Source organism: Salvelinus fontinalis, unplaced genomic scaffold, assembly GCF_029448725.1.
Source record: "Salvelinus fontinalis isolate EN_2023a unplaced genomic scaffold, ASM2944872v1 scaffold_0023, whole genome shotgun sequence".
Classification (NCBI taxonomy): Eukaryota; Metazoa; Chordata; class Actinopteri; order Salmoniformes; family Salmonidae; genus Salvelinus; species Salvelinus fontinalis.
Window position 1 is genome coordinate 606,676 of NW_026600232.1, and position 12,911 is coordinate 619,586.

The following is a 12,911-nucleotide window of genomic DNA, read 5'->3' on the forward strand; positions in this document are numbered from 1 at the left end:
AGTATGATGAGGTTAGTGTCAGACTGACCTGTGGTAGACAGTATCAGTATGATGAGGTTAGTGTCAGACTGACCTGTGGTAGACAGTATCAGTATGACGAGGTTAGTGTCAGACTGACCTGTGGTAGACAGTATCAGTATGACGAGGTTAGTGTCAGGCTGACCTGTGGTAGACAGTATCAGTATGACGAGGTTAGTGTCAGACTGACCTGTGGTAGACAGTATCAGTATGACGAGGTTAGTGTCAGACTGACCTGTGGTAGACAGTATCAGTATGATGAGGTTAGTGTCAGACTGACCTGTGGTAGACAGTATCAGTATGACGAGGTTAGTGTCAGACTGACCTGTGGTAGACAGTATCAGTATGATGAGGTTAGTGTCAGACTGACCTGTGGTAGACAGTATGATGAGGTTAGTGTCAGACTGACCTGTTGTAGACAGTATCAGTATGATGAGGTTAGTGTCAGACTGACCTGTGGTAGACAGTATCAGTATGACGAGGTTAGTGTCAGGCTGACCTGTGGTAGACAGTATCAGTATGATGAGGTTAGTGTCAGACTGACCTGTGGTAGACAGTATTACGAGGTTAGTGTCAGGCTGACCTGTGGTAGACAGTATTACGAGGTTAGTGTCAGGCTGACCTGTGGTAGACAGTATCAGTATGACGAGGTTAGTGTCAGACTGACCTGTGGTAGACAGTATCAGTATGACGAGGTTAGTGTCAGACTGACCTGTGGTAGACAGTATGATGAGGTTAGTGTCAGACTGACCTGTGGTAGACAGTATGATGAGGTTAGTGTCAGACTGACCTGTGGTAGACAGTATCAGTATGACGAGGTTAGTGTCAGACCGACCTGTGGTAGACAGTATGATGAGGTTAGTGTCAGACTGACCTGTGGTAGACAGTATCAGAATGACGAGGTTAGTGTCAGACTGACCTGTGGTAGACAGTATGATGAGGTTAGTGTCAGACTGACCTGTGGTAGACAGTATGATGAGGTTAGTGTCAGGCTGACCTGTGGTAGACAGTATCAGTATGATGAGGTTAGTGTCAGACTGACCTGTGGTAGACAGTATCAGTATGATGAGGTTAGTGTCAGACTGACCTGTGGTAGACAGTATCAGTATGACGAGGTTAGTGTCAGACTGACCTGTGGTAGACAGTATCAGTATGACGAGGTTAGTGTCAGGCTGACCTGTGGTAGACAGTATCAGTATGACGAGGTTAGTGTCAGACTGACCTGTGGTAGACAGTATCAGTATGACGAGGTTAGTGTCAGACTGACCTGTGGTAGACAGTATCAGTATGATGAGGTTAGTGTCAGACTGACCTGTGGTAGACAGAATCAGTATGACGAGGTTAGTGTCAGACTGACCTGTGGTAGACAGTATCAGTATGATGAGGTTAGTGTCAGACTGACCTGTGGTAGACAGTATGATGAGGTTAGTGTCAGACTGACCTGTTGTAGACAGTATCAGTATGATGAGGTTAGTGTCAGACTGACCTGTGGTAGACAGTATCAGTATGACGAGGTTAGTGTCAGGCTGACCTGTGGTAGACAGTATCAGTATGACGAGGTTAGTGTCAGACTGACCTGTGGTAGACAGTATCAGTATGATGAGGTTAGTGTCAGACTGACCTGTGGTAGACAGTATCAGTATGACGAGGTTAGTGTCAGGCTGACCTGTGGTAGACAGTATCAGTATGACGAGGTTAGTGTCAGACTGACCTGTGGTAGACAGTATCAGTATGACGAGGTTAGTGTCAGACTGACCTGTGGTAGACAGTATGATGAGGTTAGTGTCAGACTGATCTGTGGTAGACAGTATGATGAGGTTAGTGTCAGACTGACCTGTGGTAGACAGTATGATGAGGTTAGTGTCAGACTGACCTGTGGTAGACAGTATGATGAGGTTAGTGTCAGACTGACCTGTGGTAGACAGTATGATGAGGTTAGTGTCAGACTGACCTGTGGTAGACAGTATCAGTATGATGAGGTTAGTGTCAGACTGACCTGTGGTAGACAGTATCAGTATGATGAGGTTAGTGTCAGGCTGACCTGTGGTAGACAGTATCAGTATGACGAGGTTAGTGTCAGGCTGACCTGTGGTAGACAGTATCAGTATGATGAGGTTAGTGTCAGACTGACCTGTGGTAGACAGTATCAGTATGATGAGGTTAGTGTCAGACTGACCTGTGGTAGACAGTATCAGTATGATGAGGTTAGTGTCAGACTGACCTGTTGTAGACAGTATGATGAGGTTAGTGTCAGGCTGACCTGTGGTAGACAGTATCAGTATGATGAGGTTAGTGTCAGACTGACCTGTGGTAGACAGTATGATGAGGTTAGTGTCAGACTGACCTGTGGTAGACAGTATCAGTATGACGAGGTTAGTGTCAGACTGCCCTGTGGTAGACAGTATGATGAGGTTAGTGTCAGACTGACCTGTGGTAGACAGTATGACGAGGTTAGTGTCAGACTGATCTGTGGTAGACAGTATGATGAGGTTAGTGTCAGACTGACCTGTGGTAGACAGTATGATGAGGTTAGTGTCAGACTGACCTGTGGTAGACAGTATCAGTATGATGAGGTTAGTGTCAGACTGACCTGTGGTAGACAGTATGATGAGGTTAGTGTCAGACTGACCTGTGGTAGACAGTATCAGTATGATGAGGTTAGTGTCAGGCTGACCTGTGGTAGACAGTATCAGTATGACGAGGTTAGTGTCAGGCTGACCTGTGGTAGACAGTATCAGTATGATGAGGTTAGTGTCAGGCTGACCTGTGGTAGACAGTATCAGTATGATGAGGTTAGTGTCAGACTGACCTGTGGTAGACAGTATCAGTATGATGAGGTTAGTGTCAGACTGACCTGTGGTAGACAGTATCAGTATGATGAGGTTAGTGTCAGACTGACCTGTGGTAGACAGTATGATGAGGTTAGTGTCAGACTGACCTGTGGTAGACAGTATGATGAGGTTAGTGTCAGACTGACCTGTGGTAGACAGTATCAGTATGACGAGGTTAGTGTCAGACTGACCTGTGGTAGACAGTATCAGTATGACGAGGTTAGTGTCAGACTGACCTGTGGTAGACAGTATGATGAGGTTAGTGTCAGACTGACCTGTGGTAGACAGTATGATGAGGTTAGTGTCAGACTGACCTGTGGTAGACAGTATGATGAGGTTAGTGTCAGACTGACCTGTGGTAGACAGTATCAGTATGATGAGGTTAGTGTCAGACTGACCTGTGGTAGACAGTATCAGTATGATGAGGTTAGTGTCAGGCTGACCTGTGGTAGACAGTATCAGTATGACGAGGTTAGTGTCAGGCTGACCTGTGGTAGACAGTATCAGTATGATGAGGTTAGTGTCAGACTGACCTGTGGTAGACAGTATCAGTATGATGAGGTTAGTGTCAGACTGACCTGTTGTAGACAGTATGATGAGGTTAGTGTCAGGCTGACCTGTGGTAGACAGTATCAGTATGATGAGGTTAGTGTCAGACTGACCTGTGGTAGACAGTATGATGAGGTTAGTGTCAGACTGACCTGTGGTAGACAGTATCAGTATGACGAGGTTAGTGTCAGACTGCCCTGTGGTAGACAGTATGATGAGGTTAGTGTCAGACTGACCTGTGGTAGACAGTATGACGAGGTTAGTGTCAGACTGATCTGTGGTAGACAGTATGATGAGGTTAGTGTCAGACTGACCTGTGGTAGACAGTATGATGAGGTTAGTGTCAGACTGACCTGTGGTAGACAGTATCAGTATGATGAGGTTAGTGTCAGACTGACCTGTGGTAGACAGTATCAGTATGATGAGGTTAGTGTCAGACTGACCTGTGGTAGACAGTATCAGTATGATGAGGTTAGTGTCAGGCTGACCTGTGGTAGACAGTATCAGTATGACGAGGTTAGTGTCAGGCTGACCTGTGGTAGACAGTATCAGTATGATGAGGTTAGTGTCAACCTGACCTGTGGTAGACAGTATGATGAGGTTAGTGTCAGACTGACCTGTGGTAGACAGTATCAGTATGATGAGGTTAGTGTCAGACTGACCTGTGGTAGACAGTATCAGTATGATGAGGTTAGTGTCAGACTGACCTGTGGTAGACAGTATGATGAGGTTAGTGTCAGACTGACCTGTGGTAGACAGTATGATGAGGTTAGTGTCAGACTGACCTGTGGTAGACAGTATCAGTATGACGAGGTTAGTGTCAGACTGACCTGTGGTAGACAGTATCAGTATGATGAGGTTAGTGTCAGACTGACCTGTGGTAGACAGTATGATGAGGTTAGTGTCAGACTGACCTGTTGTAGACAGTATCAGTATGATGAGGTTAGTGTCAGACTGACCTGTGGTAGACAGTATCAGTATGACGAGGTTAGTGTCAGACTGACCTGTGGTAGACAGTATCAGTATGACGAGGTTAGTGTCAGACTGACCTGTGGTAGACAGTATGATGAGGTTAGTGTCAGACTGACCTGTGGTAGACAGTATGATGAGGTTAGTGTCAGACTGACCTGTGGTAGACAGTATGATGAGGTTAGTGTCAGACTGACCTGTGGTAGACAGTATCAGTATGATGAGGTTAGTGTCAGACTGACCTGTGGTAGACAGTATGATGAGGTTAGTGTCAGGCTGACCTGTGGTAGACAGTATCAGTATGATGAGGTTAGTGTCAGACTGACCTGTGGTAGACAGTATCAGTATGATGAGGTTAGTGTCAGACTGACCTGTGGTAGACAGTATCAGTATGATGAGGTTAGTGTCAGACTGACCTGTTGTAGACAGTATGATGAGGTTAGTGTCAGGCTGACCTGTGGTAGACAGTATCAGTATGATGAGGTTAGTGTCAGACTGACCTGTGGTAGACAGTATGATGAGGTTAGTGTCAGACTGACCTGTGGTAGACAGTATCAGTATGACGAGGTTAGTGTCAGACTGCCCTGTGGTAGACAGTATGATGAGGTTAGTGTCAGACTGACCTGTGGTAGACAGTATGACGAGGTTAGTGTCAGACTGATCTGTGGTAGACAGTATGATGAGGTTAGTGTCAGACTGACCTGTGGTAGACAGTATGATGAGGTTAGTGTCAGACTGACCTGTGGTAGACAGTATCAGTATGATGAGGTTAGTGTCAGACTGACCTGTGGTAGACAGTATCAGTATGATGAGGTTAGTGTCAGACTGACCTGTGGTAGACAGTATCAGTATGATGAGGTTAGTGTCAGGCTGACCTGTGGTAGACAGTATCAGTATGACGAGGTTAGTGTCAGGCTGACCTGTGGTAGACAGTATCAGTATGATGAGGTTAGTGTCAGACTGACCTGTGGTAGACAGTATCAGTATGATGAGGTTAGTGTCAGACTGACCTGTGGTAGACAGTATCAGTATGATGAGGTTAGTGTCAGACTGACCTGTGGTAGACAGTATGATGAGGTTAGTGTCAGACTGACCTGTGGTAGACAGTATCAGTATGATGAGGTTAGTGTCAGACTGACCTGTGGTAGACAGTATCAGTATGATGAAGTTAGTGTCAGACTGACCTGTGGTAGACAGTATGATGAGGTTAGTGTCAGACTGACCTGTGGTAGACAGTATCAGTATGATGAGGTTAGTGTCAGACTGACCTGTGGTAGACAGTATCAGTATGATGAGGTTAGTGTCAGACTGACCTGTGGTAGACAGTATCAGTATGATGAGGTTAGTGTCAGGCTGACCTGTGGTAGACAGTATCAGTATGACGAGGTTAGTGTCAGGCTGACCTGTGGTAGACAGTATCAGTATGATGAGGTTAGTGTCAGACTGACCTGTGGTAGACAGTATCAGTATGATGAGGTTAGTGTCAGACTGACCTGTGGTAGACAGTATCAGTATGATGAGGTTAGTGTCAGACTGACCTGTGGTAGACAGTATGATGAGGTTAGTGTCAGACTGACCTGTGGTAGACAGTATCAGTATGATGAGGTTAGTGTCAGACTGACCTGTGGTAGACAGTATCAGTATGATGAGGTTAGTGTCAGACTGACCTGTGGTAGACAGTATGATGAGGTTAGTGTCAGACTGACCTGTTGTAGACAGTATCAGTCATCTCACACCAGGACCTGGCCCTGTCCACAGCACAACCATCAGAGTCTGTACACTGACAGACAGGAGGAGGGAAAGAGACAGAGGAAATCAGTGTATGTTGCAGATGAGCAATACAACAGGGACCTCTTCATACAGGGACTGTAACTACTAGGACATTGGTTTCAGAGCGGAAATGTTGAATAAAAATGTGAAGATTTTTTTTATATGAATTACTATCAACAATTAGTTTCACTAATTCAAACAGTGAACTAAACAGTATGCAGGATAAAAGGTCACTCACAATAAATCTAAATCAACCAATCGTTAAACCAACTCACGCAATCCACCAGCATCTTGCCCAGTTCCTTGGCGCCTACAAAGCTCTTAGCCAGTTCCAGAGGGTTGGAGGGTCTGAACACATCGACAGAGTTCACCACTACCTGGGGAGGCTTACCTGTCCCAATAAACATGACATAATATTACACCTCCATATGATTTCTACATATTATAATATACCAATATAAAGCTCTTACCTCTCCCAATAAACATGACATAATATTACACCTCCATATGATTTCTACATATTATAATATACCAATATAAAGCTCTTACCTGTCCCAATAAACATGACATAATATTACACCTCCATATGATTTCTACATATTATAATATACCAATATAAAGCTCTTACCTGTCCCAATAAACATGACATAATATTACACCTCCATATGATTTCTACATATTATAATATACCAATATAAAGCTCTTACCTCTCCCAATAAACATGACATAATATTACACCTCCATATGATTTCTACATATTATAATATACCAATATAAAGCTCTTACCTGTCCCAATAAACATGACATAATATTACACCTCCATATGATTTCTACATATTATAATATACCAATATAAAGCTCTTACCTGTCCCAATAAACATGGCATAATATTACACCTCCATATGATTTCTACATATTATAATATACCAATATAAAGCTCTTACATGTCCCAATAAACATGACATAATATTACACATCCATATGATTTCTACATATTATAATACACCAATATAAAGCTCCTACCTGTCCCAATAAACATGACATAATATTACACATCCATATGATTTCTACATATTATAATATACCAATATAAAGCTCTTACTTGTCCCAATAAACATGACATAATATTACACATCCATATGATTTCTACATTTATAATACACCAATATAAAGCTCTTACCTGTCCCTAAAGAAACGACCACACCTAGACGCTGCACCTCTGAGCCACGCCCCTACATTCAAAATAAACAGAGAGGGAGAGAGACAGAGATGTTAAACAGACGAGTCAGTACGAAAGGAACATTTCAGATGAAACTTCTTAGAGTCACACCTCTGCTTTCAGGGATTTGTTGTATTGGTGGATCTCAGTCATGGCATCCAGTGTCGGGTTATTGGCCAGCAGCCCTCCGTCCAGAAACCGCCCCATTGGTCGGAAGTAGGTGGGGGCGGCGCCACTGGAACGGGCGGCTCTCCACACAACCTGCTCTGATAGGATGAGAGGGTTGGGGCTAAGCATCAAATCAACCAATCAATCAGACGAAATCATGATTGATGATGAAAAAAGTTTAAGTGAAATTGGTGAGGCGTGAGAGCAGATTCACCAAGCATCTTCACTGTGACCCTTTCACCTCCACACACTCAGAGAGAACAGGCATCTCACACACACACACACACACACACACACACACACAGAGAGAGACACAGAGACCAAACACACAGTCAGACCAAACACAGTCAGACCAAACACACACACAGAGAGACACAGAGACCAAACACACAGACAGACCAAACACACAGTCAGACAGACCACACACAGACATAACACACACACAGACAGTCAGACAGACCACACACAGAGACATAACACACACACAGAGACATAACACACACACACCTTGGTCTGTCACCTTCCTACGTTTGTTAGCAGGTTCCTGAGTGTATCCAACTATCAACACATCCTCATCCTCCCATCCTGAAACAACAACACACACACTCATACCACCACCAGATGGAAACACAGCTGGCCCTGACACACACTCCAAACAACACCGACACTCAGACCACAGGGCGAACATTATAAATCATATGTATTTATAAAGCCCTTTACATCAGCAGATGTCACAACGTGCTGTACAGAAACCCAGCCTCAAACCCCAAAGAGCAAGCAATGCAGATGGAGAAGCACGGTGGCTAGGAAAAACTCTCTAGAAAGACAGGAACCTAGGAAGAAACCTAGAGAGGAACCAGGCTCTGAGGGGTCAGTCCTCTTCTGGCTGTGCCGGGTGGAGATTAGAAGAGTACACGGCCATTATCACGTCACACACACTGAGGTAGAACACAAACACCCCCCCCCACACACACACTCTGTTACCTTGTGGTATGGTGAGGGGAAGGAAGTTGGCTGTGGCAGCGTAGGGGCGTTCTCTGGGCAGGGAGGGGGGGTCATAGTTCCTAAAGAGATGGAGCTCTCCTGGATGTCTGTCTGCCAGCACACTGGTTACCATCACCCTGTGGAGAGAGACAGAGAAACACACACAGAGACAGACAGACGACAGACAAACACACACACACAGAGACAGACAGACAGACAGACAGACAGACAGACAGACAGACAGACAGACAGACAGACAGAGAGAGAGAGAGAGAGAGACAGAGAAACAGAGAAACACACAGAGACAGACAGAGAAACACACAGGGACAGACAGAGAAACACACAGGGACAGACAGAGAAACACACAGAGAGACAGACAGAGAAACACACACAGACAAACAACATTAGAGACAAAGGATACTTCAGGATGAGAGAACATTCATAGCTCATGAATATACAATTGAAGCTCATGAAATAGTGTTAGTATTACAGCAGCACCCTGAATTGACCAATCAGACAAAGCCAGAGTGTTTCCATGGTTACCTGGGGTGCCGTACATCTGTCATCATGGTGTTCTCTCCGAACTCTTTCTTCAAGAAGTCCTCCAGAGGGGCCGACTCGTAGGGGCGCGACCCCTTGAACACCTGCTCCTTCATACGGAAGTAGAGGCATCGTAGATACTCCATATCCTTACCTGGAGAGAGAGAGAGAGATTTACTCCCAATCCTTACCTGGAGAGAGAGAAGAGAGAGAGAGGAGAGAGAGAGAAAGGAGATTTACTCCATATCCTTACCTGGAGAGAGAGAGAGAGAAGAGAGAGAGAGAAAGGAGATTTACTCCATATCCTTACCTGGAAAGGTACGACAGCATCTCACAAACAAACACTTTCAATGTTGAAAGGGTTACGGTTCAAGGCTGCTCTTTAAGAAGTTAGGGACAACTTTGTATGAAAAAAAACAATCCATTAAAAATATTGAGGACCACATCAACTATATAAAACACATACATAACACCATTTGAGTTTCTCTGCACACAGACACTCATAATACACACGCAGTGACAGCTCACCATGGGTGATAGCCAGGGCCAGTATGCCCCCTGTGCTGGTCCCAGAAACCCAGTCAAAGAGTTCCTTGATGGGCCTGCCTGCCTCTTTCTCCAGGGCAATTAACAACTGGATCAGAACCAAGCCTTTAATGCCCCCTCCATCCAGACACAGCAGTCTGTCTATCCTAGAGAGGAGAGAGGAGGCCATTAGAGTGACTCTTACACAGCAGGAGAAAGAGGAACAAGCCATTCAGACAATATAGAAGTCATTTGCACACGTGACTATTCATTCAAACTGGTGTAATAATTCATCAACCAACCAAGGAATCACACAGATCAGCAGTACTTTGAATTAAGACAAAACGGATAAATACCTACATAACCAAAATAAAATACACAGAAACGTACTTCCTGCTTCCTGTTTTGAACCCGTCCACTTCCTCCCGGCCGCGACTCATCGCTCCCACTGCCGCCGCAACGTGCATGATGTCCTCGAACCCTATCGGCCAATCACAGACAAGGACCCAGGTCTAATCAACCAATAGGAGCGCAGAGTGGAAGGGAAGAGAGGGACAGAGAGAAGGGGATGAGCCTGGGGGAAAAGGGAGTGAGAGAAGTGGGAAGAGACAGAAGAGAGGGGAGAAGTAACAGCATAATTCAAAATGCAGGGAGAGAAGAGAGGGATGAATACCAAAATGGAGCGATAGCAGAGGGAAGGATGAATTAAAAACAAAGCAGATGAATGTTCAAAGGGACTGACGAAAAGAAAAAAGGGAGGAAAAAGAAAGAAAAAGGAGAGAAAGAAAAGAGAGAAAAGGAGAAAGTCTTCAAAAGGGAAGAAGGTAAGGTGGTAAGGAGGATCACAATGCCGGAGAGAGGGATAGTGGGAGACTTCAGTAACGAAAAGAGAGAAAACAAAGAGGGGATGAAAGAAAGGATAAACCACCATCAAATAAAGGAGGGGTCAGAGAAGAGAGAGGGAGGGAGGTTCTGGGGTTGGGGGTCAGAGAAGAGAGAGGGAGGGAGGTTCTGGGGTTGGGGGTCAGAGAAGAGAGAGTGGTTCTGGGGGGTTGGGGTTCAGAGAAGAGAAGAGAGAGGGAGGTTCTGGGGTATTGGGGTGGGGGTCAGAGAAGAGAGAAGGAGGGTGGTTCTGGGGTGTTGGGGTTGGGGGTCAGAGAAGAGAGGAGGGAGGTTCTGGGGTGTTGGGGTTGGGTGTCAGAGAAGAGAGAGGGAGGGAGGGAGGTTCTGGGGTATTGGGGTTGGGGGTCAGAGAAGAGAGAGGGAGGGAGGTTCTGGGGGTCAGAGAAGAGAGATGGAGGGAGGTTCTGGGGGTCAGAGAAGAGAGATGGAGAGAGGTTCTGGGGGTCAGAGAAGAGAGATGGAGGGAGGTACTGGGGGTCAGAGAAGAGAGAGGGAGGGAGGTTCTGGGGTATTGGGGTGGGGGTCAGAGAAGAAAATAGAGAAGGAGGGTGGCTCTGGGGGGTTGGGGGTCAGAGGGTGAAAGATTAAATGGTATCAGGGCCTGTATTCATAAAGCATCTCAGAGTAGGAGTGCTGATCTAAGATCAGATCCCCTCAATCAAACTCATTATGATCAGAACGGCAGAACTGATCCTAGCACTCCTACTCTGAGATGCTTGATACATCTGGCCCCAGAAGGAGAAGGGTCAAAGAGACATTTGGGGATTGAGGATGGGGGGGGGGGGGGGGGGGGGTGCTTTACCAATGCCTGGTGAGGAAGCAGCCTTCTTGGGGGGAGGATGGGGGTTGAGGGGGGAGGAGGGTGGGGCGCACCGCTCTGCCCCTACACTACACAGCATGTTCAGTAGCACCTTTCTGTTGGAGCCTTCAGTCAATCAACACACCAAGCCACGGGGTTAGAGACATGCACACACAATGATATGTGAGTGAGTGAGTGAGTGAGTGAGTGAGTGAGTGAGTGAGTGAGTGAGTGAGTGAGTGAGTGAGTGAGTGAGTGAGTGAGTGAGTGAGTGAGTGAGTGAGTGAGTGAGTGAGTGAGTGAGTGAGTGAGTGAGAGAGAGAGAGAGAGAGAGAGAGAGAGAGAGAGAGAGAGAGAGAGAGAGAGAGAGAGAGAGAGAGAGGAGGGGGGGGGTGAAGGGATGGAGAGTGAGAGAAAGCGGTAGATAGGTGGAGGTTGAGAGAGAGAGAGAGAATGACAGAGTGAAAGAATAGGTCGGGAGAGAGTGGGAAGAGAGAGCAAAATGAACTGATGAACTTTAGCAAAGCGTTATTCAATTTCACAAACAGTCAGTTACAGAGAGAGAGAAAGAGACAGATCATACAGTAAAACAGATCATACAGGCATTCACACACGACACACAAACAATCACACATGCAGATTTGAACACCACGCATGCTTTCCATAGAAAGACATAGATAACATGTAGTATTCTGTATTGAGATATTATCAATCAATAAAAACGATATAAATGTATAACCATGGCAACCACAACAGAGGGGTTGATTGACATGGACAATAACTTCAAAAATACAGAAATGAACACCAGGCGACAGGTTTGATAGGATGTAGCTAGCTTTCAATACGACCTGCTAGCTACAAATCCCTGCTTGCTCACGTTAGTTAGCTTGTTTCAACTCTGACGGTTCTTATGAACGTTTATTGTGTAATGTAAAAATAAATGAAGGATCCATCTATGTTGGTAATTTGTCTCACGTCTCACTACTGCAGTATGCTACTGATTGTCCGTGTGCTAGCTAAGAGCAACAAACCCACACAAGCTAAACGTGAAAGCATCCAGCACTTATTAGCTTTCACTAGCTAGCTTACATTAGCTATATTAATGCTCTAAACCACTGATAATGTTTTGAAATAACATATATTTCTTTGATTGTTTATACATAGTCTTAGCAAGCTCTTTGGCAGCAAGCTAAGCTTTTTTAGCTATAATATTCAGCTACCTCGCTAGCTTTACAAACGTTAGCTTAGCTAACAACCTGTCTCAGGCTGCTGGCTTCCTAAGTGACAGTGGCTGACAAACCAAGTGTTGGTGAAAAAACCCAGGAAACTGTCATTCCCAGAAAGTCCCCCGCAATTTGACCCACCCTCGAGCGAAAGGCCTATGATCATTTCAGCACATTTCAAACAGCTGATTAATCAATGTAATCGAGCAATGAGCAGGGTTCACATGATCAATGAATACAATATACTGTAGTTAATGTTATATTAATGTTCACACAGCCCTAACATATGCATGCTATATCATCCACAATAACACATGCTTTTAAATTCATTAATATCCACATCAACATTAGATTGTTGTTGTGTTAGGATTCATTCATCTGCTGGCTTGTGACGTCAGCGTTTTATAAAGGCA

The 12,911-nt window shown here is 45.2% G+C and overlaps 1 protein-coding gene across 3 annotated transcripts in view; it reads right to left on the minus strand.

The window, feature by feature from the left end:
- The window catches only part of pla2g6 (phospholipase A2, group VI (cytosolic, calcium-independent)), a 31,442-nt gene that overhangs the window by 6,255 nt on the left and 12,276 nt on the right, over positions 1-12,911 (minus strand). Inside the window, exons 9-18 of one of the 3 annotated variants that reach the window (XM_055910658.1) lie at positions 11,279-11,401; positions 9,964-10,054; positions 9,577-9,740; positions 9,052-9,202; positions 8,509-8,645; positions 8,032-8,109; positions 7,468-7,622; positions 7,318-7,369; positions 6,413-6,528; positions 6,074-6,147 (exon numbers count right to left, since the gene is read on the minus strand). In XM_055910658.1, coding sequence (XP_055766633.1) covers positions 6,074-6,147; positions 6,413-6,528; positions 7,318-7,369; positions 7,468-7,622; positions 8,032-8,109; positions 8,509-8,645; positions 9,052-9,202; positions 9,577-9,740; positions 9,964-10,054; positions 11,279-11,401 — 1,141 coding nt within the window. The remainder of the gene's footprint in view (positions 1-6,073; positions 6,148-6,412; positions 6,529-7,317; positions 7,370-7,467; positions 7,623-8,031; positions 8,110-8,508; positions 8,646-9,051; positions 9,203-9,576; positions 9,741-9,963; positions 10,055-11,278; positions 11,402-12,911) is intronic. The other 2 variants (XM_055910660.1, XM_055910659.1) reach the window with 2 other exon arrangements.